Consider the following 23963-nt stretch of genomic DNA (forward strand, 5'->3'; position numbering starts at 1 on the left):
TTCTTACCCTTTGTTCCTAATGCTCCAGCAGCGGCGTGGACGGCCTGCTGCTCTCGAGCCCGAAAAACGCTATGTTGTCCCTCACAGCCACGTACTCGCTATCTGCATACCCCAGCTCGTTGACAATCTGCGTCGAGTGCATGCCCTTGATCCGGCGAATCTCAGAAGCTGAGTAGTTGACGACCGCTCTGCCAATCTCAAAGGGCGCTGGGTTGGTCGGCTCGTAGAGCGGCGTGTGGGAGCTGGTTTGCGGTAGTGTGTGTCGTAGGGGGGTGGGCGCGTGGGTGTGTGTTGTGTGGGTAGGGGGTGGTGTTGCGAGTGGGGTAGACGTAGTGGCTGGGGCGGAGGTGGTGTTGAGGCGCTTGACGACGACAAGGCGCACGGCTTCTTGCTGGGCGAACTGGCCGTCTACGTCGACGATGCCGACGGGCAGAAGTCCGGCCTTGTCGTGGAGCGCTTTGTAGGCGCCGCTGTCGATGTAGATGGTCCCGTGGGGCGCGAGACCGTGCAGGATCCAGAAGTAGCGGTCTCGGATTGGGTGTGAGATGGGCAGGAAGCGTGTGTGTAGCGGGACGGGATCGGCGTTGGGCTGCAGGGTGCGGACTGTGGTGGTTTGGTTCTGAGTGTCGGGGAGAGAGGACGTAGACGAGGAGAGGTCGTGGGAGGAGGCGTGGAGATTCAGCGCGGCGGTCTGCGCCAGTGGGAGGGCGTCGTCTTGCAAGCTGCTGACTGAATTGCCACTCGAAAGGTTCGCCTTCCGCCAGCGCTCGGAGTGCTTGATGATGGCTGAGATGTTGCCCGGCTTCGAGCTCTTGGTGATGACCGTTGTGACACCAGCACTTGTCGCCAGTCTCGCAGCAACAATCTTGGTGCTCATTCCTCCCGTGCCTAGCGCCGAGCCTGCCGAGTTGACATCTGCGGTCAACTCTGAGATGTTTTCGACGACCTCAATCGCCTTGGCATCCGGGTTGGTCCTTGGATTCTTGTCGTACAAGCAGTCGACGTCTGTCATCAGGAACAGGTAGTCGGCCTGCACCATACCCGCGGTGATGGCGCTCAGCGTATCGTTGTCGCCAAACTTGATTTCCGTGACAGCCAGGGTGTCGTTCTCGTTGACAATCGGTATGACGCCCATGCTCAGCAGCTCAATGAAGGTGTTCTGCGCATTCTGATACTGGGCACGATCCGAGATGTCGTTCCTCGTCAACAGCACCTGCGCAATCGGCTGGCTCAGGTTGCCGAACAGCTGGTCCCACAGCGAGATCAGCTTGCACTGGCCAATGGCAGCCAGTGCCTGGACTTTGGGGAGGTGTTTTGGGCGGCGGGGGAGGTTCATGCGTCGTAGGCCAACGCCGATGGCACCAGACGAGACGATGACGACGCGGTGGCCGTCGGCGTGGAGCTTGCACGCGGTTTCGACGATGAGGGAGAGAATGGACAGAAGCGGCTGGTGGGTCTCCTCGTCGACTATGGAGCTGGTGCCTGCCGAGGATCGGTAAGTTGGTCTTGCGTGCACAGTGGGGGAAGTGTACGCGAGAGAGAATACCGAGTTTTATGACGACGGTCAACTGGCCGGGCATCTTCTTCATGTGGACCGCCATGGCGCGAGTGAGTGCCCGTGGGAGCGCTGCGGGGGAGGGGGGTTATATACACATGCGCCCTTGTCCACACAAGCAAGGCGGTGTTCAGCGACTGGAAATCGCCCAAAATCAAAATGCCGGGCTCGGATCGGACATGGGCGTCCACAGCGGTGCTCCTCTGCCTCCCATTGGCTCCCGCATTGCCCTACGACGGCCGCCCGCGACTTTTGCGCCGGCAACGCAGCCAGCGCACTGACGGGCCGCAACCACCTTCACGCCCTACACACGCACACGCACACGCACACGCACACATCTCCCACCCGCAGCATGTCCAAGCCCGATCAAGCCGCCGATGGCGCCCACCCGGCCGCCATTGCGCAACCCGCGCCCCCAGCGCCCAGACTCGACCCAGTCTACTACAACTGGAGCAACACCTTCTCCATCATGCTGGGGCGCATGACAGGCTCGCGAGACGTCGAGCTAGAAAAGAACTACTTCACAGAGCTCGACGCGACCAAAGCCGAGACCATCTGCAACCGCTGCGAGTCCAACAAGACATACCTGCTGCAGTACTCGCCCATCATCCGCTTCCTTTCCCACGAAGTCGCCAAGCTGGGCGGCGACCTGAACGAGTCCAACATCCTGTGCCGCATGTGCACAAACGAGCAGTCCGGCGGGTTCAGCCTCGACCACGGGATCCTGCTGTGCGCGAACAAGTTTAGGAACAGAGGCCACCAGGAGGACACCATGGCGCACGAGATGGTGCACGCGTGGGACCATTTGAAGTGGAAGGTCGACGCGAACAACCTGCGCCACCAGGCGTGTTTGGAGGTATGGCCCGCCTTTTCCTTATTTTCTTTTCTTTTCTTTTCTTTTCTTTTCTTTTCTTTTCTTTTCTTTTCTTTTCCTTTCCGTTCCTTTGGACCCAGACACAGCCAACACAACCACAACCAACACAACCAACACAACCAACACAACCAACACAACCAACACAACCAACACAACCAACACAACCAACACAACCAACACAACCAACACAACCAACACAACCAACACAACCAACACAACCAACACAACCAACACAACCAACACAACCAACACAACCAACACAACCAACACAGCACTAATTCACCACAGATCCGCGCCAGCACACTAAGCGGCGAGTGCCGCTTCGCCCGCGAGTTCTTCACCCGCAACCAATGGCGCATCACCGAGCAGCTGCAGGCGTGCGTGCGCCGCCGCGCCGAGCTATCCATGCTGCAGCGCCCGCAGATCAAAGACGAGGCGCACGCGAAGAAGGTCGTCAACGAGGTGTGGGAGAGCTGCTTCAATGATACGAGGCCGTTTGATGAGATTTATCGCTGACGGAGGGGCGAGAAGAGACACAAGGGGGTATGAGGTGTATGATATTGTGAGATATAGAATAGGCGGTATGATGCGGGCATAGCGATGGCGTTTATGTGGGTATGGACAGAATTGCGTTCAAGGATTGATTCTCTTCCTTCTTGACAATTCTCTTTCCTTTACTATTTCACTTTACTATCATGTTTCTCTCTACTTTTACTATTTCTCTACTTTTACTATTCCTCTACTTTTACTATTTCTCTACTTTTACTATTTCTCTACTTTTACTATTCCTCTACTTTTACTACGTTATTTTACTTTACTTTTAATACTTCTCTCTACTTTTACTATTTCACTTTACTTTTATTAGTTCTCTCTACTCTTACTATTTCTCTCTACTTTTACTATTTCTCTCTACTTTTACTATTTCTCTTCCCTTTCAACATTTTACTTTATTTTTACTATTTCTCTACCTTTACTATTAGTCTACTTTTACTACTTCTCTACTTTTACTACTTCACTTCACTTTCAACATTTCTCTTCACCTTCGACATTTCTTAACCGGCTTCGTTTGCATAGCCCGCGGAAGAAGATGGCTCTCGAACAACCTCACTTCGTCCGGAAACACGCTAAAGCCTGCTGAGGCATGCACCTTAGAGAAGCTAGAGCACAAGGCTGACAGTAAGCACGATCTGATCTCGTGATCGCAAAGATGCTCGGGCACCATGCATAGCCCCACTCTCCACGCCTCAGCCTTCTGATCGCACCTGATTTCTTGCGGACGCCTTTGGTCAGTAGCATACTTCTCTTCAGGCCGAGCACCACTCCATCATACTGTCTTCGACCAGCAGACCTGATGGACCGGCCGATCCTGCAGACTCCACAACCTGATGAAGGAAGCAATCACCTAGAGCTCTTCGCAATGGACGCTGTGGAGGTCGAGTCCAATAAACAGAGCCATCAGTATACCGAGTCCAGTAAGCAGAGCCATCAGTGTACGCAGCCCAACGTCTGGGCCGAAGCATACCAGCTTTCAGTAGAGGCACCACTCTACAGCCTTCCCTCCAACGAAGAGCTGAGACAAAGCGAGATGGCACGCTTCCGTCACGCGTCTATCGATCAAGGAACCAAATCGATACGGCTTCTGAGAATAAACGAAGAGCTTTCAGGAAAAGGACTCATTCAGTGCAGCATGATCCACGCCACTACCAGTGCCACGTACATGTGTTTGTCCTATGTCTGGGACTTCTCCTCGCAACCTGAACCGGAGCCCGAACCGCATTGTGAAGTCAAACCTTCGTATTTCGACCAGGGGTTTGGATACTCGTCGCCGGGAACTCTCCACCACAACTTCTCCTACTTGTCGCTAAAAGGGGACCATGATTCCCACCGACCCCGACTTCGCGTTATCCTGATAGACGACTGCCCATTTCTCGTGCTCCAGAATCTGTTCGAATTCCTCTGCATGGCGCGCGAGGGAACCTTTGACTTATCGACACCTCTATGGATCGATGCTCTGTGTATCGACCAAACGAATCTGTCGGAGAGAAACCACCAGGTCGCACAGATGGGGGAAATCTACTCGTCTGCAAAGTCTGTGCACGCATGGCTGGGCAAAGTGGCATGGTCCGTACCCGAAGAGCCCGAGACGAGAATGTTCGATCCAGCGAAGGGCTGGATCAAGAAAAGACGCTCAGATCACAGCCCAAGACCGTTGCTGGAAGACATCCTATCGGTGCTGTTGTCAGACCGTAATTTGCACGTCGCACGCAATCCAGATCTGGAAGAAGGCCTGTTCGAGCAGTTTATGCGGAATCCTTACTGGGAGCGTGCTTGGGTCATGCAAGAGATGTTCCTGGCTCGGGAACTGACATTCTGGCTCGATGCCCTGCCCATGGACAAGAGCGGTCTATCAAGACTAGAGGAATGTGTCAAAGAGTCACCCCGATCCGGTAGACTCCTTGGTTGGTTCAGCAAATCGTGGGAACACTACTTGGCCTACAGTTCCCACTTCATCAAGAGTAAACCGCCATCCGACCTGTTGTCGTTGCTTGCTGAGTTCCCAAATAGGAAGTGTGCCAATCCACTGGACCGCGTTTTCTCACTGCTAGCCATATGTCCGGGAGAGAAGTCAAACATAGCGGTCGACTACGGCATGAGTGTCGGAAGGCTCACGTATCAGGTCCTCTATTACCAACCAGAGCGGCTATGCATTTGCTCTGCCAGCATCGTGATAAATTCACTGAAGGATGGTCTCAGCATCTGTTCATCCAGCGACGAACTCCACATCCCCTGGCTTGAATTCCGTCTACCAGCAACAGACATCGTGATGCAAAAGCGACCCCGGCGTCAGCCCAGCCGAGCCTCCAAACGCGAAAACATCCTACTGTCTATGGACTGCTCGGCTGTTTGCAGAGCCTCAGGCCCATGGAGAGATCAATGGAGCGTGCCCTCAACACCCACCAGACACGCCCGAGCAGTAGCCACCGACGCACGAAAGGAGACGTACACGATTCGGGTAGCATTGGACTTCTTCTGCTCCCAGTCAATACACGAGCGGCGCCTCTGCGAGAACGCGCGATCGTCTCAGTCGACCGGGGTTCGCTTGGGATGGGGATGAGAAATGGGGAGAGAGAGAGAGAGAGAGTCTTCAGGGATGACAACCTACTGAAGTATACCTAGTTCTCAGCACACTAGACTATTCGGTGTCCCCCACGCCGTCGTTTGGCGTCAATTGTATGTGCAGGCTTTGTCCGTATCAGACCGATTACGCTAGACTACCATATCTCTCTAATCAGCCAGCACGACGTAGTATACCAATTACATACAGAGGGGGAAAACCCCCTCCATCTCTACCTCTACCTCTACCTCTGCCTCTACCTCTACCTCTACCTCTACCTCTACCTCTACCTCTACCTCTACCTCTACCTCTACCTCTACCTCTACCTCTACCTCTGCCCTGCTACGTTGCAGATCCACAAACAACAGCCATCGCAGGGCCATACAACAACCTCACGACCGACAAAAACACCCACCCACCAACAAAACCCACCCTAAATCCCATTCCTTCAGAAGAAGCCCATTGCAATGCCCCCCCCTCTTCTCAACTCAACTCTTCTCCAAACACCCAAAGCCTACGAGTCCAACACCACCCCGACTCCCGACTCGACAGATCATCTCCCGCTCTACCGACAACATGTAAAGGTTGTGTAATGTCACTGATGGAATCATTAGATCCTTTTTAATATAATTATAGAAAGTATTTAAAAGTAAAGTAAAGTGAAGAACTGAAGCTAATTATATACTTTCTCTTTATCGCCTAATACTGATAAAAATAGTCGAGTCCTCTGCGATACGTTTACAGAGTAGTTAACGCCACGTGGTAAGAGAGGGGTGATGATGTGTATTCGAAAGCAAGGTAAAGTAAAGGAATGAGAGTGTTCGTATGCAGTTTTTCCAGCGCCTGATGCTTATGTACCTAATTCAATGCAACACCGGGCCTCTCCAGACCCAAACCCAAACTCCAGAGGATGCGCTAATCGAGGGAAGAAAAGAAAAACGCCCCCATATCGTGAGTGTCACTATTACACAGAGGTTGCTGAGGCACTGGTCGAGGTTTCATCCTCGACTCAGGTAGGGGGCCTGCAAGGCTAGCTCGCTCAGTCCGAGCTCTTCCTGAACTTGTCGCCAGAAGTGCGCTCGTAGGCTCTCGACGAGCCCTTGCAGTGCTTGATGATCCACGGATGTCTTTCGACGTTCTCGAGGGAGATGCGCTTCTCGGGGTCCAGGACGAGTAGCTAGTCGAGTCAGCCGTGTGTTCGTTCTTGGAGAAGGAAGGCAACCTACCTGCTTGATCAGATCCTTGGCCTCTGCACTCACGAAGCCAGGCACCGTGTACTCGCCGCGCACAATCTTGCGCTGTGTCATGACCTGCGTGTCCTCGAACGGCGCCTCGCCCACCAGAAACTCGTACGTCAAGACACCCAAGCTCCACAGATCGACCTTTTCGGTGTAGTAGTTGTCCTTGGACGCGCCCTTGAGCATCTCCGGGGGGAGATAGTCGAGGGTTCCGCACATGGTGTTGCGGCGGTTGTTGGGCGCATGCACACTCCACCCAAAATCCGAGATTTTGATCTCGCCGTGCACGCCCACGAGGATGTTCTCAGGCTTGATGTCGCGGTGCATGACATGCTTCTTGTGAAGGTATTTCAGCGCCGAAGCCATCTGGGCGACGTACTGGGCGGCCTTGGGCTCCGGGAAGCGCTGCTCGCGGCGCAGGTGCTTGTACAGCTCGCCCTTGCCGGCAAACTCGAGGATCAGGAAGATGCGCTTGGCGTCGTGGAAGTGGCCGAAGAGGCGCAGGACGTTGGGGTGGGCGAGGTGCGACTGGATCTCGATTTCGCGGCGAACCTGCTTCTCGACCTTGCCCTGCTGGATCTCCGACTTGTGGAGGACCTTGAGGGCGCAGACGAAGCCCGAAGTGCGCTCTTTGGCGAGGTAGACGCGACCGAACTTGCCCTTGCCGAGGGGCTTGCCGATCTCGAACATGCCCAGGTGCCATTGCTTGGGGGCGGCGGGCTGTGTGTAGATGGCGCTGTCGGTGAGGGTGCGGCGGTGGCCCTCGGAGGGGCGCGCTGGCTGTGCAGAGGCGGCGGCGGCGGCGGCGGCCTTTGTGACGTTTGCGTTGACGAGCTTGGTGGAGTTGACGGCGGCGAGCTTCTGCAGCGGTACTTTCATGCGGTTGGCTGCCGAGGCCGAGGTCGCCAGGCCGGCTAACGATGCGGCGGTCGAGGGTGCAGGCTGGGGGTGCGTGTTAGATACAGCGAGGCGAGGCGAGACAGGGCAGGCGGCGGCTACCTTGGCCTTGTGGTAGGAGGTCGTCGAGCCGAGCCGCTCGTCGTTTTCGTCGTTGACGTTGATGCGCTCGAAGGCGGCCTCGAGGTGCGAGACTTCGGCCATGGCGGGTGTGAGTGCGTGCGACAGCCGGCACGCGGACAACGAAGAGACAGCCGGCACGCGGACAACGAAGAGACGCGCGACGGAGGGCAGGGCAAGAGGGCGGCGGTCAGGCAGTGCGCACGGGGCGATCGAAAGCGATTGTCAGTGTATGCTTTGATGCTTTGATGCTTTGATGATGCTGGGATGGAAGCTGGGAAGCTGGGAAGCCGGGAAGCGTTCGTGCAGAGCCGGCTAGCCGTCAACAAGCGTGTTGGCCTGGCGACGATGGCTGGGACGTGCCGGCTCACCCCCACCGCCCCCACACTGGGCCGCGTGCCGCACCGTCTGCAGCACCGCCAGCATCAGACACACCCACCCGCACTGCACCGCTGCCATGGCCACGCTCAATGGCGCGCCCGCCGACACCGTCGCCCCTGGCCTCGCCGACACGTCCATGACCACGCACGGCTTCACCATCACCACGCGCAAGCTGCCCATCCTCAAGGCGGGCCCCATCGACGCAATGACAAAGGCGCTGGGCATCACCCCGCCCGAGATGATCTTCGGCGACAACCTCGCCCGGATCGAGCACCCGGCCTCGGGCTGGTTCATCGAGTTCAACGCCTTCGACGCCCTCGACCGCGTCGACAAGACGGGCGAGCACATGTTCCAGGTCGCCTACTCCACCGAGTGGCAGCAGAACCGCCAGAAGCAGTTCGAGGACATCAAGGAGGTCGTCAAGCCCTTCGACTGGTCCTACAGCACAGACTACAAGGGCACCACCCCGGCCACCCCCGCCCTGGCCCCCACCCAGACGCCCATCCCCCTCGCCCTCCTGCGCCGCCCAGACCCCATCCTCTTCTTCGACGACGTCGTGCTGTACGAGGACGAGCTGGCCGACAACGGCATCGCCATGCTGTCCTGCAAGATCCGCGTCATGCCCGCCCGCCTGCTGCTGCTCGTGCGCTTCTTCATGCGCCTCGACGGCGTCGTCTTCCGCATACGCGACACCCGCGTCTTCGTCGAGTTCGCTACCCGCGAGGTCATCCGCGAGTACACAGCCCGGGAGGACAAGTACGAGGAGGTCCGCCGGAAGCTGGCAGGCCGCAAGGAGGACGTCCTCGCCATCATGCGCGACCCAAACCGCCTGGCCGAGCACATACCCATTGTCGAGCAGACGCTAGACGGCGTCACGCTGCGGTGAAGCACGGCAGTCAGGGCACATATAGGAGGGGATTCCTGCCGCGCAAAGGCTGTCGCGCGCGCCTACGTCTGACAAGACGAGCAACACGTAAGCCCAGCTGTCCGTCCACCTGTGCTTGTTGCTGACATGTGGTAGACGAAGCGTGCGCAGTCATGCATCGCCGTCGTCACTCCATTCATTCAGCCTGTTTGCACAAGCAAAACAGTACCCATCACCTCCTCTCCGCAGTACCCGTCCCACGCAACCTCCTCCGTTCACGTCAGGAGCAAGTGTCTCGCGCACAGCCCACAACCACATGACGCTGCCGTTCCTGACCGTCAGGCCACCATCATACAATGCTCTGCACACGGCCAAGACAAAAGGCCGGTCCCTTGGGGTTCGCGTGGTGGGCACAGTGGGAGCAGTCTGGCCGTGGCGAAGAACAAGGGGATTGAGCATAGTGTAGCATAGTGTAGCACAGCGTAGTACAGCGTAGTACAGCGTAGTACAGCGTAGTACAGCGTAGTACATCGTAGTACAGTCGAAGCACCATCGAAGCACCATCGAAGCACCATCGAAGCACCATCGAAGCACCATCGAAGCACCATCGAAGCACCATCGAAGCACCGTCCAACCCCTCAATTCCCATAAACAGACTCAACACAATCAACACCACCTACCTCTCCCCTCTCTCTTCTTCCTTCCTGGAAAGCACAAGGTCGATGCGAGCAGAGAGAAGAAAGAAAAAAGTAGAACAAAATAAATTGATTCGACCCAGACTTGAACTGGAGACCTTCAGTGCGCTAACGTTGTTAGACTGACGTGATAACCAACTACACCATCGAACCTTGAATTTTTTGATGGTGGGAGGAATGTGGTGGGATATATTGTTGGTGAAAATAACAAAAATCGTATGGTAGGTGCTGTGGTGAACGGGCTGACATGTTGGGTGTATGGATTGGGTTGGTACGTTTGTTGATTTTAGCGTGATTGTTTATTGTTTTATTGTTTAATTGTTCATTGTTGGGAGTCGATTTGTTCTCTCTTGTCGACTCTCGATTCATGACCTTTTCTTTTTCTCTCTCTCTCTCTCTCTCTCTCTCTCTCTCTTCTCATCATTCCCCCTCCCTTGTGCCTGTTGCTTATCTTCTGCTGGTTCCCCTTTACCGCCTACTCGTCTTTCTCCCCTTTTTATCCTGTTACTTTTTCATTATTTTTTCATTATTTTTCCATTACTTTCCATTACTTCCCATTACTTCCCATTACTGTCCCATTACGGTCCCATTACTTCCCCTCCCCCCTCCCCTTCTTCCCCTTTCAACCCCCCCGAGTCTCAGCTGATTCCGCTTCCCCAAGATCCTCAGCGTATTCGCGCGCTCCACATCCGCCATCGTCTCCCAGTTAGCGATGCGCGACAGCGAGCCGTCTTTGTTGACGACCAGCGGTCCCAGGTGGTCCAGCTTCACGCCTGCGCCGTCCACGGCGAGCTGTGTGGCGGTGGTGTCTGCGCTGGGCGAGGGGAGGGGGAGGGGCGTTTTTTCCTGCGGAGGGGTGTCGCGTTGCGGCGTGGCGCTGGGTGCGGGTTCGGAGGGTGCCGTTGGAGATGTCGCGGTTGCTGCGGCTGTGGGTGCCGATGAGGAGGACATTGTGCGTGAGGGTGCTGACGAGGAGGTCGCTGTGCGTGAGGGTGCTCGATGCGTGTAGGCTGTTGGGATGCTGCGGGTTCTCAAGTGGGTTTGCAGACGTGCGAGGGAAGCGAGGTGTTTGGATGGGCTCATTTGATTTTTGATTTTTTGTTTTGCAGCTGGGAGTGCTGCGCTGCGATATGTAGCTTGGTGTTGGCTAGGGGAAGATTCGAGTGCTGTTCTAGAAAGCTCCGTGGCGTCCGTGCTTGGGCTGCGAGGGCGTCACGGTGGTTTGATGCTTTTGGTGATGAACGACGGCGCGGTCAGTGTTGCAGTGCAGTGTCTTGAGTGTTGGTGATCTACCGTGCATTTCTTGGGGTGTACCAACTATGAAGACTCGACGTGAAGTTTTGTATGGAAATGCTGGACGCGGCGATTGGCGACTCCAGCTCCCAAGTCAAACCTCGCGGTGTAGCAATCGCCGGGTCCAGCTCCAAAATCAAACCTCGTGGTGTAGGGCTTCTCAGCATTGCAGCGACTACGGCTCGTGCTTTATTGCTTCTATCTGACGACTGCAGATGATGATTCCTGAGGGGACTCCAGGGCTTCTCATTCCAGCGAAGCGCATGCTTGCGTCTGGCTCATTCTGCAACGCAGAGATTGGCTGGCACTGCTGGCACGCACTGTCACGCGTTACAGCTTCCCTCTTGCTGCGACGTGGCCAACCGCGAGATGCCATAAAAAGCTCATTCACAAAGCACCGCACCGCGAGTAGATTATGAAACAGATTCGGATCGGACATTCGCAGACCGCTTGCACTCGGCCAGCTACAGCCTTGGCGCAGCCACCTGAAATTTCGTGGAAGCAGTCTTCCGGTGCCGCGTGCGCGAGGCGCCCGACCAGGCTGCTCTGACCGGCTACTGACTTGCTTCACCGACATTGCGTTGCGACCAGGGTCTCAAGCAGACAAGGTGCCGTGCGTGGAGCGCGGTGTTTGGCCAGTCACCTGCACGACATTCTCGCTCCACGGCTCGCCGCTCCTTCCGAGTCGAGCTGGGAGGTGAGAGCCCACTCTTTGCCCACATCCGAAATCATCCACTCCCACATGCGGGTATGTAACCGTGAGGTGGGACTGAGCTTATTTGGACTTCGTTGAAGATGCTGTCCTGTCTGTCCTTTTGCTGTCGCTTCTGGTGCGCCAGCTTTTGCGCTGCGAAGGCGCCAGCACATCAGGGTGCTCGTGCAGGCTGGGGCCATGGACAAGAAGGTGGCAGGGCATGGCGGCGGCCAAGGGTGCGAGAACAGCGCGGCTTCCCAGAGACGCTGCACTGGCTGTACCGTTTAGGCAATTCCATCGACATGCCCTGCAGGGAGTGGGATGAGAAGCGCGAAACACGTGGGGGCACGCTGGCGCGAAGCCGAGCCATGTACCGGCGCGGGCGCTCACGCCCCCGCTCACACACTCGAGCCCGTACAGCACGCAAAGCCCAATGAATCGTGGTCTTGGCCGAGGGGCAAGGGCACACGGCGAGAAATTTCTTTCGAGCCTAGCCGGCCAGCTGTTCCTGTCTGAGCAGAAGGCCTCGGCTTGACCATGTACACGGTGTGTTGAGTCGCAACAGACTGCCAAGCTAGGCAAGCCTGCAACGCAAAACCACAGCCATGGGGGAATGCTACATCACGTCCTGCGCGCATCGGATGTGTCACACTCTGTCAGCAAAAGCCCGTGTCCGCGGTCGGGATGCCGCTTTGAGATGAGCATCGTCAGTCTTGGTATCGTGAAGGCGATACGCTAGCCGTATCGCACACGGGCATGCATAAGCTGACCGTGGCACTGGACAGAGGGGCTCGTTCAACAGCGTCTCGCAGGCACAGGTGGCCAGCAGCAGCGCACAAGCAGGCCACCCGTTTCTGCTCGCAAAGCAAGTCATGACGGCAGCGGTGCAGCGCGAACCGTTTCGCGGCCAAGGTGTGCTGCGCTGCGCCGCTGCACCGCTGCACCGCTGCACGAAGCCTTCCATGCAGATTCGAGAAACGAGCACCGCTGCTGTCTGGTTCCGCGAGCGAAGCCCGAGTCCACGCCGTTGGCTGCCAGGGTGCCCTGTCGTCCGGCGCCAGAAGCTAACATCCACGTCATTCCTTCCCAGACTTTTCACCCTCCATGGAGGAATGGAGGAGAGAAGCTCGGCAACGGCACCATGGTGGCATGGCCCATGGCGAATAGGTACCGCCAGTTGAGCAGCGGTCCACGCGTCGCTCACCTACACAGTATTCAGATCGCCCAAGATTCCTGCCGTTCGGGAAACAAACCACCATTGCTTGCATGGGACGTGTTCAGTTTCATGGGCTGCGGCCGCGGGGAGAGCCTTGGCAGCCGAGGCCAGCCACAGCCGCAGCACCTCGTTCTCGTTCGGCAGAGTTGCTTGCTGCGCGGCCAAACTCTGAGCGCTGCCCTGAGCAGTCCCCTCACGCACATGATGCACAAAGGAAGTGCTGTCCAGGCAGCGCGACGGACGAACAAAGAGCAGGCGCTGCGCTGCGCTGCGCTGCTTGGTACGGAAAGGGTAGAGACTATGTGGATGCAGCTACCGGATGACGCAGCGCCTAACGCCATTTGAGGCTCTTATCGATTTGCTGCCGTGCCTCTGTAGCGGGATGAAACCGCTCTCTCGAGCTGTCGATTCGTAGCACAACCCCAGACGGTCGTGAGCGAGCCCGGCACGACTCAGGCGCGCAAAGGGCGCGTAGCATAGGGTAGTATAGATTACATACAGAAACACAATTGGGCGCGCCGCATGGCTAGCAGATGCCAAAGGGCCTATCGCAGCCTCGTAACGGGGTGTTGCAGGGGACGCGCGCACTTTGTGAAGACAGGACGGACGGCATCGCGAGAGCAGCACACATTGTCACCTACTAGCACGTACACGGCACATGAAATGTCGTCGTCGGCTGCATCACGTGCATGTCGTAGTGCCGGTCGCTGGTAGCTGGTCCTTGGTCTCTGGTCCTTGGTCTCTGGTCCTTGGTCTCTGGTCCTTGGGACGCTGGCTTTTCTTTTCTTTCTCCACCAGCACCAGCACCCTGCCATTGTGCCGTAAGCCCACGGCGCCGCACGCGTTTGCCGCTCATCTGCCCTGGGAAACGTCTAGTGGGTCTCTCTCTCGCCTGGCCTTCCCACTTGCACTTGTCCTGCTTGCTCAGTGCTCACACGCTACGCACTACGCACAACCCACTACGCACTACGCACTACGCACAACCTCCTCCCCGGCAAGACCCGGCCACCGACTTGGCCGACCTGAGACAGAAGCAGGAATTGTGCGCGGGACATCGGCATCGCTGTCTCTTCACTCGCGCAAAAAACTTTGCCGGTGCGGTTTCACTGCCTACCCCCCTCCTCCAGTCTCTACCCCATCGCCAACAGCTTTTCGTGGGTCTCAGCTGTCTAACTGCTAACTGCTCGTGCCTCCTGCTCTCCACCTGCACCAACGCACCAACGCTTTATCCATCTTGGAGGCTGAAAGTGGGCCCTCGCTCCATCGCCCGCCCGCCGCACACACACGCGCGCCGCAGTCCCTGGCTCGCTAGAGAACCGCCCGAGCAGAGCCCGCAGAGCCCTCATCATAGCTCGCAGCACACTCTCCCCTTCACCACCTGACCGCCCGCCCCGGCCACCACTGCTCCTCCCCAATCTCCTCCTAGGCCACTGTGGACACTGCCACTCACACCCGTCGCCCGCCACCAGTCGCCCGTCACCAGTCGCCTGTCCCCAGTCCCCCATCACGGAGTAGCTGCCGTCGCGTATCAGTCTCCATCCATCTCAGTCCCCCACACGGGCTCCACAAAGCTTCTTCTGTCGTGGACCTCCGCTGCCCATCCCCCTCACCCACCCTGCCCTACCCTACTGCCCACTCGGCGCATTACCACCCGTTGCACCTGTCGCTCCCGACACGCGTCGCTCGAACCTAGGGTTCGTCGAATGAGATCGTCACAGACAACACCAATTGGTCGCCTCTCTCCCCCATCAACACCCCTCGTACCCGTCTCGTAGCGCCCTGGACCTCGCAGCCATGGACGCCCCCGACCGCTTCCGTCAGCCAGGCCTCCCCCAGTACCAAGGCTTGGGCCAGCAGCCCTACGGCGCCCAGCAGTCGCTGCCCACGCTGCCGCCCCTCCACAGCGCTGCCTCGTTCCCCTCGCTGTATGGCGGCCACCACAGCAACCCCCAGACGCCCCAGCCGCCGCACACGCCCGTCACCTCTGCCTCCAACGGCAGCAGCACCATGCCCCCGCTGCAGCACCCGCCGCTGAGGCCCATCCAGCCCTCGCCCTCGTACATGGGCGCCATGTCCTCGGCCTACTCGCAGGCCCCGCTGCTGCCCACCGCCGCTGCCCACAACACACACCAGATGGGCGGCCCAACACCTGGCCTGGGCATGAACCACCCCTCGCTGTACCCTCACCCTCCCGTCCTGGCGAACCAGGAGCCTGAGCCGGTGCATGTCGTCGGCCAGCAGGGCCGCCGCGGAGTCTTGCCCACACACCCTGGCCGGCCAGCTCCCGCCGCAGGAAAGGCGCCCACCACCGCGACAAAGAACGCCGACGGCAAGTATGAGTGCCCGCACTGTAACAAAACGTACCTGCACCTGAAGCACCTGAAGCGCCATCTTTTGCGACGTGAGTACCCTGTCGTCTACTGCTTGCGCACACGCTAACCTGGCCCAGACACCGGCGAGCGACCCTACCAATGCCACTTGTGCAAGGACACCTTCAGCCGAAGTGACATCCTGAAGCGCCACTTCCAGAAGTGCTCCATTCGCCGCGGTAACCCTACCGGTGCCAACCATCTGCAGCATGCGCAGCAGCACCTGCAGAAGAACCGTGCGCCCAACGGCACCGAGGCCACATCGTACCTCAACCACATCCAGGGCACTTCCATGCCCTACGCTGATGCAGGCTACTCCATGGGCATGCCGCAGATGCCTGCCGTGGGTGCCAATGGCTACGGCGGCGATCTGCCCTCGATTGCTGATCAACACTCCATGTCCGCCAGGACGTCGCGCTCCAACAGCTTGATCAACCGCCCTGGCAGCGGGGTCGAGGAGAACAGGAGGAGCATGTCCGCACTGGACACGTATGGCCAGGCGCGATTGAACTTCAACGACTATCGTCCCAATCCAATGTCCAACCCTGTGTCGCACGACGCCAACTCGTTCGCAGCACAGCAGCAACATCAGCAGCAGCAGCAGCAGCAGCAGCAGCAGCAGCAACAACAACAACAACAACAACAACAACAACAACAACAACAGCAGCAGCAGCAGCAGCAGCAGAACAATGCGGTCACTGCGGACTCGACCAATCACTTTAATTACAACCACGCCGCTGTCAACAACGACTTGGCGCAGAACAACATGCCTGTCAAGTCCGAGGGCGGCGACTCAACTCCCTACGGTGTCACCTCCATGCCCAACGTCGACGGCCTTCCCAACGGCCAAGACAGCTCCATGTGGCGGAACGGCGGCGCTTTCAACGGAGAAACACACTTCACGAATGGATCCAGTATGGCAGGTGGCCCAAACCAACATAAAGCGACTGGCGTTCTGACCGGTACCTTTTAGAACAACACAGATGATACACCAAAATATGATACCATGTTCACAGGCTTATACTCGAATCCCGGTTTCGTCGACTCGTCCCCATTCATTGAAAACTGGCCCCTCGTTTCCTCTGATCCCCTGCAACAAAAGGCCGAGGCTCTACTCAACTTCTGCTTTCCCAACGCGTCACTGATTGTTCCCGGATCCAGCGAGGCTTATTCCTTCGAGGCACTGAAAGGCATTCTTACCCCCGACAACATCAATCATCTGCTCCGGGAATACAAGCACTTCCACGTCCACTGGCCGCTTATTCACACCCCTACCTTCGATCCGATTGCTGCAAACGAAGGCCTTGTTCTCGCCATATGCTGCGTCGGTGCTGTCTACTCTGAGAGGATGAACCCGAAGTCGGTGCGCTGGTTAATGGGACTCGTTCGCGGTGCTGTGTTGCGTTCAAGTCAAATTTACAAGTTGGTCCAAAACCAGCACCAGGTCTTGGACCCCAACAGGCACTGCCCGACAGACATAGAAGAGTTTGAAGCTCTTGGTTTACTTCACAGTCTCTTCCTATGGCATGGCAGTCAAAAGCAACGGCAGCAAGGGCGTGAAGAGTTTTTCATATTGGCCAACATTACCCGCCGCGCCGGACTTTTGCAGCCTCTTCCGCGCAGCAATCCTGGATTCAGCTCTCTGCATCAACCCGGCCCTTTCACTGGCGATGAAGTCAACACTTGGAATTGGAGTTTGTGGGTGGAGAACGAGAAACGGTCTAGGGCCTCGGCGTACATTTTCCTCATCGATGCAGCCAGCACCATCTTCTTCAATTCACAACCGCAGTTTGACGTCAACGAAATCAAGGTTTCACTGCCGGCAGACGACGCAGCTTGGGAGGCTAAGACGGAGGAGGAATGCGCAAGGGCACTCGGGTTGCGAGGAGAAGCGGCACAGGTTGCAAATGCATCAGGGAGCAGGCGCGCAAAGCAGCTCGGCATGTCAGAAGCTCTGCAGGTTCTTTACAGAGGCACGCATGCTCAATTACCCGAACGGAGCACCAACGCGTTCGGCAAGTTTCGTAAGTGTCTTGGCTCAATCCTCCAGCTGGTGCTAGACTAACGCTTCCACAGTCCTCGTCCATGCGATTCACGTCCAGATATTCAACATTCAACGTCAACTTCTCAGACGCATGTCTACAAGCGGCACTAGCACTCCTGACGGGCCAGCTACCCCGCCAAATGGTGTCAGCGAGCAAGTCCAACAACTACTCCGGTCCACCGTTCAAGCTCTCGAGTTGTGGAAGACCTGTTGGGACGTCGATTTGGCGATACAGTACCCCCACGCACGCCCCCGCCTTGGCTTCTGCAGAGACGGCGTTCATTTCTACTTCCTGGCTCGTCTCTTCCTGAGGAGCTCGAGGAGAGAAGAATGGGCCGCGCCTGCAGACCTGCGTTGCAGACATGTCTTCAATCTTCTCAAGCAGATCAGGACGCACATCGCAACCGATTCCAACCAGAAAGGCCTCGACTTCGGATCCATCACTACAGTCACGGACGACTACGGCATCAACGACCTCACTCTCAACATGAAAAACCTCTTCACACCTATCCAGTCTGCTCAATCCAACCAGAGCCCACCTCAACACCTTCCGCAATAGCGCAGCGTGGGTCGCTGCTTGCCGCGAGCCCATTATCATTCTTTGCCCGAGAACCCGGGGAACTTGAAAACCTTACATTCCAACCTTTGAACACGGCATCATTGGTGTATCATCACAAACTTCTAGAGTATCATCATCAGCGATCATTTCCGCCCAGCGCAGGCCAGCGCAAACCATGCATCACACATCGGAGTTACCGGAGTCATTCGAATTTTGCACTCGAGCTATGGCGGTCACAGTCCCTCGACTTACGACTCTCTCGTTGCCTTCTCAAAAAAAGCATTAGAGATCACCTCACGGCGTAGAGCATTTACAGGGCGCAACAACTGTTTGGCTTTCGAGACAAATTGGGCAATAGCGCCACAGCACAGCGGTGTCAGCGCTGGTGTGAGCGTATTCCTCAACATCGGCTGTCGTTTCCTCCGGGTCGCCAGCGCAGATTAGACTGTTCGTCTTGGTGAATGTCTTGGTTCTGTGGTTTTGTTCTGTCTTTCTTTTCTTTTCCTTTCTCTTCCTTACTGTTTCAATAGCATGGCTGGGCGCACACATCTTATATATAAACAGGTTAAAGTGATCTCCCCAACAAAGCCCCTGTAAGCCCTGAAATAAGTGCCAGATAGCTGATAAAACTCGCCGCTACCTGCCTATCTGCTTGAGACAAATTAATCAGCCCTGTAGCGGGCGCAGCAGACGTGTAAAGTTGTCGTTTTCTGGCCGTGCACCCTCTAGCGTCAACTCTCAGCTATACTGACGTCCTACACCGCCCGTAGCGGCCCTATATTGTTCCGGTAATCTGCTCCTGTAAACTCCTGTAAAAAGCTTTACAGGTCCTGTACAGGCTCGCTACAGGTTCGTATGGCCCGTCCACGGCGTGTTCTAGCCCCCCCCCCCTCCAGTCTTTTCCCTAGCCGTCAGCCAGCCATCATCCCAAGTATTTTGCAGCAGCTGTAGGACCTATCTCCCATCTGCTAACTTCCGCCGCAACCGGATAGGGGGCGTCTACCAGCCATGTAGCAACTGCAGTGCCGTAACTACTACCTCCCCCTCTCTCTGATTACGCTTACAGTCAGTAGACGTCCCGTGCAGGCCGCCGGCGACGCCGTCTCTCTACACCTCCACGTCCATCAAGCCCCCAGAGGGACCGCCTAACTGCCTCCCAGCCAGCGCCCAGTGCTAGCGCCCCTGAACAGGCCTCACGCCGTGAGGGCAGTGCCAGTAATACTCCTAATAACCCGGCTGCTGCTGCTCCAGCTGCTGCCCCTAGCTCCCAGTATAGTGATAACCCGTTTGACGACCTGCCCGAGACAGTCCTTGTAGGGCTCCAACAGGACACCACCCCGCTCCTGCGACGTCGTCCTGATGGTGTATACTACGATATTGGCAGCATGCAGGTGCCCTGTTCAGCCTGCGGCGCCTTACACTGGATAGATGAGCGGAAGAGCACTACCTCTGTAACAGACCCGCGATTTACTCTCTGCTGCCTGGACGGCGAGGTCGACCTGCCAGCCCTCACACCGCTGCCGTCGTACCTGTATCAGCTACTCAACACGAATACTCTAGCAGCGCGGCACTTCCGTAAGGAGCTACGGGCCTACAACGCTGCCTTTGCGTTTACCTCGGTAGACTGTACACCTACCAGCCGTGGGGCGCAGGGCCCTGGCGTGCAGGTGTTTCAGATCCACGGGGCCCTATACCACCGCAGCGGCCCTGTAGAGGTTCTCGAGGGAAGCCTGCCGCAGTACGCTCAGCTATACTTTTACGACCCACAGTACGCTGCCAACGCCCGCCACCAGCGGAACAGCCACTTACAGCTCCAGATTCTCCAAGATCTAACGGCAATGCTATATGAGATCAATAACCCATATATATCTATATACCGCACGGCCCAGGATCGGCTCAACAGTAGCGCTGCAGACGCCCGCGTCATACTAACCAGCAGGCTTACACTAGCCCTAGAGACTGGGCAGGACCGCCGCAGGGAGAACGTACCTACTAGCGATGAGCTAGGCCTAGTGATACCTGACGCAGCAGGTGCAGAGACGTCCCGTCCCATCGTCCTAGCGGCCTGTAACTCCAGCGCCCTGTTTACTATCAGCGCCGCCCACCCATCTTACATGCCGCTACACTACGCACTAATGTTTCCCCACGGGGATTCTGGGTGGCGGCCGGGGCTAACGCTCCGTAACCAGGACGGATCCCGTCTGCAGACGTCGCTGACCCAGCAAACCTACTATCGATACTATCTACACCCCCGCCCTGGGCAGACTACAAATCCGTTCCGCTTCTACAGGCTGTTTCAGCAGTACGTTGTGGATATCTGGGCTATCTGCGACCAGGCCCGGCTGGCCTGGATCCGAGCAAACCAGGCACAGCTGCGGGCAGACCTGTATAGCGGTGTTGCTGATGCCGTTATGGGCAACAACGACGCCCAGGCAGGCCCTGTTGGACGCCGCGTTGTCCTGCCGTCGTCCTATCTAGGCAGCTCACGATTTGTCAGCCAGTGCTATCAGGACTCTATGGCTATCGTCCGTCGATATGGCCGCCCTACCCTGTTTATCACTTTTACAGCTAGCCCATACTGGCCAGAGGTTGCCCGTGAGCTCCGCCCTGGGGAGACAGGCCTGAATCGGCCTGATCTAATCTGCCGGGCCTTCCATCTGAAGGTGCAGAAGCTAGTAGCCGATGTGAAGAGCAACCTGTTCGGCACCCATCTGGGCCACGTGTACACGATTGAGTACCAGAAACGGGGCCTGCCCCATATACACCTGCTGCTGTTCCTGACCCCACACGACCGCGAGGCGTTCACGGATCCTGTAACAATTGATAGCACTATCCGGGCTGAGATCCCTTCCCCTGTAGATGACCCAGACGGCCTGCTTACAGAGGTTGTACGGACCTTCATGCTTCACGGGCCATGTGGGGAGCACAATCTGCAGGCCCCGTGTATGGTGCCTCAGCGCGACAGCGCCCCGCCGCGGTGCTCTAAGAACTTTCCCAAGCGTTACTGCCCATCTACAGTAGTCCATGAGGACGGGTACCCTGAGTATCAGCGCCGGGATGATGGCCGCACGCTTGCTGTACGGTGTAAGGGCCGTATTGTACACCTTAATAACAGCTGGGTTGTCCCGTATAACCCTGGTCTGCTCCGTAAGTACTGGGCCCATATCAATGTAGAGGTTTGCGGCACTATCCACGCTATCAAATACGTCCACAAGTACATCTACAAGGGCACTGACAGGGCAGTACTAAACGTCTCAGAAGCAGATGAGGTTAAGCAGCATCTAAACGGGCGATATATCAGTCCATCTGAGGCTGTTTGGCGGCTGTTTGAGTACCCAGTACACATGGAGCGGCCCACTGTAGTGCCCCTAGCGGTCCACCTACCGAATGAGCAGATAGTTACGTTCCCTGCTAACGCTACCACTGCAGAGTTATCAGCCCGCCTGGAGCGATCTGTAACTACGCTTACGGCGTTCTTCCAGCGCAACGCTGACCATGAGTATGGCCGTGAGGTCCTATATCAGGACTATCCATCCCAGTTTGTTTGGCACCTCCCGTCACCGACCTGGCACGTGCGTCAGCGCGGCACTGCGATTGGCCGCATGTACTTTTGCAGCCCGCTACAGGGTGAACGGTTCTATCTACGGCTTCTCTTGACTACCGTACGGGGTCCACAGTCCTACGCGGACCTGCGTACCTTTAGCGGCACAGAGTATCCTACTTTCCAGGCCGCCGCAGCTGCCCGCGGGTTACTGCTACACGATGGAGACTGGGTAGCCTGCTTCCAGGACGCCGTTACGTTTGCCACAGGCCAGGCGTTACGGTACTTCTTCGTTGCTGCTCTCTTAAATGGGCCTGTTACAGATCCAGCTGCTATCTGGGCAGCCTTCCAGGCGGATTTGTGTGACGACTTACCTGAGGCTGCTGCTGCCCTGCTAGTATCCGCAGATCCAGACGCGTACCTTGACTACGGCCTGTATCTGATAGAAGGGCTGCTGGCAGAGTCTGGCAAACGTCTTACGGATTTCTCACTCCCTGCGTGCCAGTTCAACTGGGGAGTACGGCTGCAGAATCAGCTTCTTGCCGCTGAGCTGGCCTACGATACAGACGGGCAGGACACTGCCTTCTGGGACACTGTTACAGGGCTGAATATGGACCAGCGCGCCGTATTTGATGCCGTTACTGCCGCTATTGAGGCTGACCACAGCACTGCCCACTTCTTCGTACAGGGCCCAGCAGGCACAGGCAAGACGTTCCTCTGGCGCTGTATATGTGCCTACTATCGCTCTACAGGCCGGGTGGTCCTGTGCGTTGCGTCGTCGGGTATAGCTGCTGTCCTGCTGCCCGGCGGCCGCACTGCCCACTCCCGTTTCCGGATCCCGTTGGATATCCACGACGATTCCATCTGCCCTGTTGCTCCAGGCTCGGAGCTTGGGCGGCTGCTGCAGGCCGCTACTCTAGTTATCTGGGACGAGGTGCCTATGCAGCACCGTTACTGCTTCGAGGCAGTCCACCGTATGCTGCAGGACGTCCGTAGCTCCCCTGCCCTGTTTGGCGGCCTCCCTGTAATTGCCAGCGGCGATTTTGCCCAGATCCTACCCGTCGTCCGCCGGGGCCAGCGGCCTGCCATCGTCAACGCCTGCCTGCAGCAGTCTACGCTCATATGGCCGCACATGACCGTACTGCACCTGCGTCAGAATATGCGGGTGCTATCTGGGGCTGACAACACCTGTTTTGCAGCCTGGTGCCGGGGACTGGCTACCCGTGAGATGGATGGCCTGATCTCCATCCCAGACTGGATGACCGTCTACTACAGCCTACAGGGCTTCCTGGATCACGTCTATCCGCCGCACCTCCTCCAGCAGGCTGCTGCGGACTATCAGGTCCTCAACGGCCGTGCTATACTGGCCGTACGGAACGACGCAGTGGCTGTAATCAACGCCGCAATGCTTGCTGCCTTCCCTGGTGAGCTAGTAGAGCTGGTTGCAGTGGACTCTGCTGAGGTTGAGGACAATACAACACAGGATCTGCCTCCCGTAGAGCTGCTGCAGTCCTTTGAGCCCCCGTCACTGCCCCCGTCACGCCTTCTGCTCAAGGTAGGCGTACCAATAATGCTTCTACGGAACCTGTACCCAAGCCAGGGGCTCTGCAACGGTACCCGTTTAGCGGTTACACAGATATCCTCCCGCTGTATCCAGGCCCGCATCCTATCTGGCGAGTTTGCAGGCCAGCTCCGCCTGCTGCCACGTATCAGGCTCACTTCAACCAGTAGAGAGCTCCCGTTTATCGTCAGCCGGGTCCAGTTTCCAGTTCGCCTCTCCTTTGCAATCACTGTAAACAAGTCACAGGGCCAGTCACTCTCTGTTGTAGGCGTTGATCTGCGTCACGCTGTGTTTACACATGGCCAGCTATACGTAGCTATGTCCCGTGTAACTACACTTGCAGGCCTGTCAATCCTGCTGCCAGCACCTGATACTAGCGATGAGCCATCCCGTACGGTCCCTAATATCGTATACCCAGAGGTGCTCCTGTAGCCAGCCACAACCTACTAGTATATCAGCCCGCCAACGTCGCCGCTACCAGTATATCAGCCCGTCAACGTCACTGCCACAACCTACTAGTATATCGGGCTAACGGCTATTAATAGTACGTCACCGCCTAGTTATTCTGCCGTTACAGGTGCTATTGTGCCCGCAGGTTGACCTTCACCGTGAGCTTACAAACCCCCCGCGTACCAGTATCCAGCACCAATCAGGCCACGTACAGTGACCGTACAATCCAGATACAGTATAGCCACAGGCCCTATAACGTCATTTAATGGCTGCCTATTCACTGTTTTGGCCCAACAAACAGAATATACTATTCACGGTGAGCTACAACACCAAAATATCGCAGGTCTTGGCAGCTGCTAGCTGGCTGCGATATACTATATAGGCAGCCGCCCTCCCCCCGTTTTACTACTCTCTAGGTCATCAATATGGACTCCTCCGCCCCCGCCGACGACGTCGCCGCCCCCGCCAACACCGCCGCCGCCGACGCCGCCGCTGC

The 23963-nt window shown here is 57.1% G+C and overlaps 8 protein-coding genes and 1 non-coding gene across 10 annotated transcripts, besides 31 other annotated features; 5 read left to right on the top strand and 4 right to left on the bottom strand.

Moving 5' to 3' along the window:
• Window positions 1-16: 16 nt before the first annotated feature.
• On the bottom strand, window positions 17-1601 carry EKO05_0010986 (Glutamate 5-kinase; the record flags this gene model as incomplete). Its single annotated transcript, XM_038943790.1, has 2 exons — window positions 17-1482; window positions 1547-1601. The coding sequence occupies 2 exons, from the start codon at window positions 1599-1601 to the stop codon at window positions 17-19; spliced, it is 1521 nt and encodes a 506-aa protein (XP_038793245.1).
• Window positions 256-321: a tandem repeat.
• Window positions 1602-1862: 261 nt separating the features above from the next.
• Window positions 1863-1891: a tandem repeat.
• Window positions 1892-1907: 16 nt separating this feature from the next.
• On the top strand, window positions 1908-2945 carry EKO05_0010987 (Mitochondrial inner membrane protease atp23; the record flags this gene model as incomplete). The annotated part of the gene is made up of 2 exons (XM_038943721.1): window positions 1908-2411; window positions 2718-2945. The coding sequence occupies 2 exons, from the start codon at window positions 1908-1910 to the stop codon at window positions 2943-2945; spliced, it is 732 nt and encodes a 243-aa protein (XP_038793246.1).
• Window positions 2433-2492: a tandem repeat.
• Window positions 2510-2700: a tandem repeat.
• Window positions 2946-3846: 901 nt separating the features above from the next.
• On the top strand, window positions 3847-5544 carry EKO05_0010988 (uncharacterized protein; the record flags this gene model as incomplete). Its single annotated transcript, XM_038947373.2, has 1 exon — window positions 3847-5544. One exon carries the CDS (start codon window positions 3847-3849, stop codon window positions 5542-5544), a length of 1698 nt encoding a protein of 565 aa, XP_038793247.2.
• Window positions 5545-5552: 8 nt separating this feature from the next.
• Window positions 5553-5571: a tandem repeat.
• Window positions 5572-5774: 203 nt separating this feature from the next.
• Window positions 5775-5880: a tandem repeat.
• Window positions 5881-6172: 292 nt separating this feature from the next.
• Window positions 6173-6209: a tandem repeat.
• Window positions 6210-6583: 374 nt separating this feature from the next.
• On the bottom strand, window positions 6584-7883 carry EKO05_0010989 (Non-specific serine/threonine protein kinase; the record flags this gene model as incomplete). Its single annotated transcript, XM_059637885.1, has 3 exons — window positions 6584-6721; window positions 6771-7724; window positions 7782-7883. The coding sequence occupies 3 exons, from the start codon at window positions 7881-7883 to the stop codon at window positions 6584-6586; spliced, it is 1194 nt and encodes a 397-aa protein (XP_059493868.1).
• Window positions 7490-7592: a tandem repeat.
• Window positions 7747-7773: a tandem repeat.
• Window positions 7884-8256: 373 nt separating the features above from the next.
• On the top strand, window positions 8257-9066 carry EKO05_0010990 (Tap42 interacting protein; the record flags this gene model as incomplete). The annotated part of the gene is made up of 1 exon (XM_038947374.1): window positions 8257-9066. The coding sequence occupies one exon, from the start codon at window positions 8257-8259 to the stop codon at window positions 9064-9066; it is 810 nt and encodes a 269-aa protein (XP_038793249.1).
• Window positions 8640-8719: a tandem repeat.
• Window positions 9067-9517: 451 nt separating the features above from the next.
• Window positions 9518-9586: a tandem repeat.
• A 224-nt stretch (window positions 9587-9810) lies between these two features.
• On the bottom strand, window positions 9811-9893 carry EKO05_21t2. The gene has a single exon. It is a non-coding gene; the product is annotated as a tRNA-Val (tRNA).
• A 122-nt stretch (window positions 9894-10015) lies between these two features.
• Window positions 10016-10085: a tandem repeat.
• Window positions 10086-10122: 37 nt separating this feature from the next.
• Window positions 10123-10159: a tandem repeat.
• Window positions 10160-10274: 115 nt separating this feature from the next.
• Window positions 10275-10338: a tandem repeat.
• Window positions 10308-10691, bottom strand: EKO05_0010991 (uncharacterized protein; the record flags this gene model as incomplete). Its single annotated transcript, XM_038947375.2, has 1 exon — window positions 10308-10691. One exon carries the CDS (start codon window positions 10689-10691, stop codon window positions 10308-10310), a length of 384 nt encoding a protein of 127 aa, XP_038793250.2.
• A 2967-nt stretch (window positions 10692-13658) lies between these two features.
• Window positions 13659-13710: a tandem repeat.
• A 171-nt stretch (window positions 13711-13881) lies between these two features.
• Window positions 13882-13924: a tandem repeat.
• Window positions 13925-14394: 470 nt separating this feature from the next.
• Window positions 14395-14449: a tandem repeat.
• Window positions 14450-14546: 97 nt separating this feature from the next.
• Window positions 14547-14572: a tandem repeat.
• Window positions 14573-14737: 165 nt separating this feature from the next.
• EKO05_0010992 (uncharacterized protein) lies at window positions 14738-17915 on the top strand (the record flags this gene model as incomplete). Of its 2 annotated transcripts, XM_059637887.1 has the most annotated exons (4): window positions 14738-15344; window positions 15393-16231; window positions 16286-17336; window positions 17389-17915. In XM_059637887.1, 4 exons carry the CDS (start codon window positions 14738-14740, stop codon window positions 17913-17915), a joined length of 3024 nt encoding a protein of 1007 aa, XP_059493870.1. The 2 variants fall into 2 exon arrangements, with proteins under 2 accessions (XP_059493870.1, XP_059493869.1); XM_059637886.1 differs by having other exon boundaries at window positions 15393-17915.
• Window positions 15884-15997: a tandem repeat.
• Window positions 15890-15951: a mobile genetic element.
• Window positions 15952-16002: a tandem repeat.
• Window positions 17916-18385: 470 nt separating the features above from the next.
• Window positions 18386-18440: a tandem repeat.
• Window positions 18441-18463: 23 nt separating this feature from the next.
• Window positions 18464-23963: part of a mobile genetic element that runs on past the window's edge.
• Window positions 19151-19173: a tandem repeat.
• Window positions 19266-23374: a mobile genetic element.
• Window positions 19269-23443: a mobile genetic element.
• Window positions 19284-23443: a mobile genetic element.
• EKO05_0010993 (uncharacterized protein) lies at window positions 19301-23449 on the top strand (the record flags this gene model as incomplete). Its single annotated transcript, XM_038947376.1, has 1 exon — window positions 19301-23449. The coding sequence occupies one exon, from the start codon at window positions 19301-19303 to the stop codon at window positions 23447-23449; it is 4149 nt and encodes a 1382-aa protein (XP_038793252.1).
• Window positions 20376-23371: a mobile genetic element.
• Window positions 20643-23263: a mobile genetic element.
• Window positions 23211-23371: a mobile genetic element.
• Window positions 23900-23963: part of a tandem repeat that runs on past the window's edge.

Source organism: Ascochyta rabiei, chromosome 21 (assembly GCF_004011695.2).
Source record: "Ascochyta rabiei chromosome 21, complete sequence".
Classification (NCBI taxonomy): Eukaryota; Fungi; Ascomycota; class Dothideomycetes; order Pleosporales; family Didymellaceae; genus Ascochyta; species Ascochyta rabiei.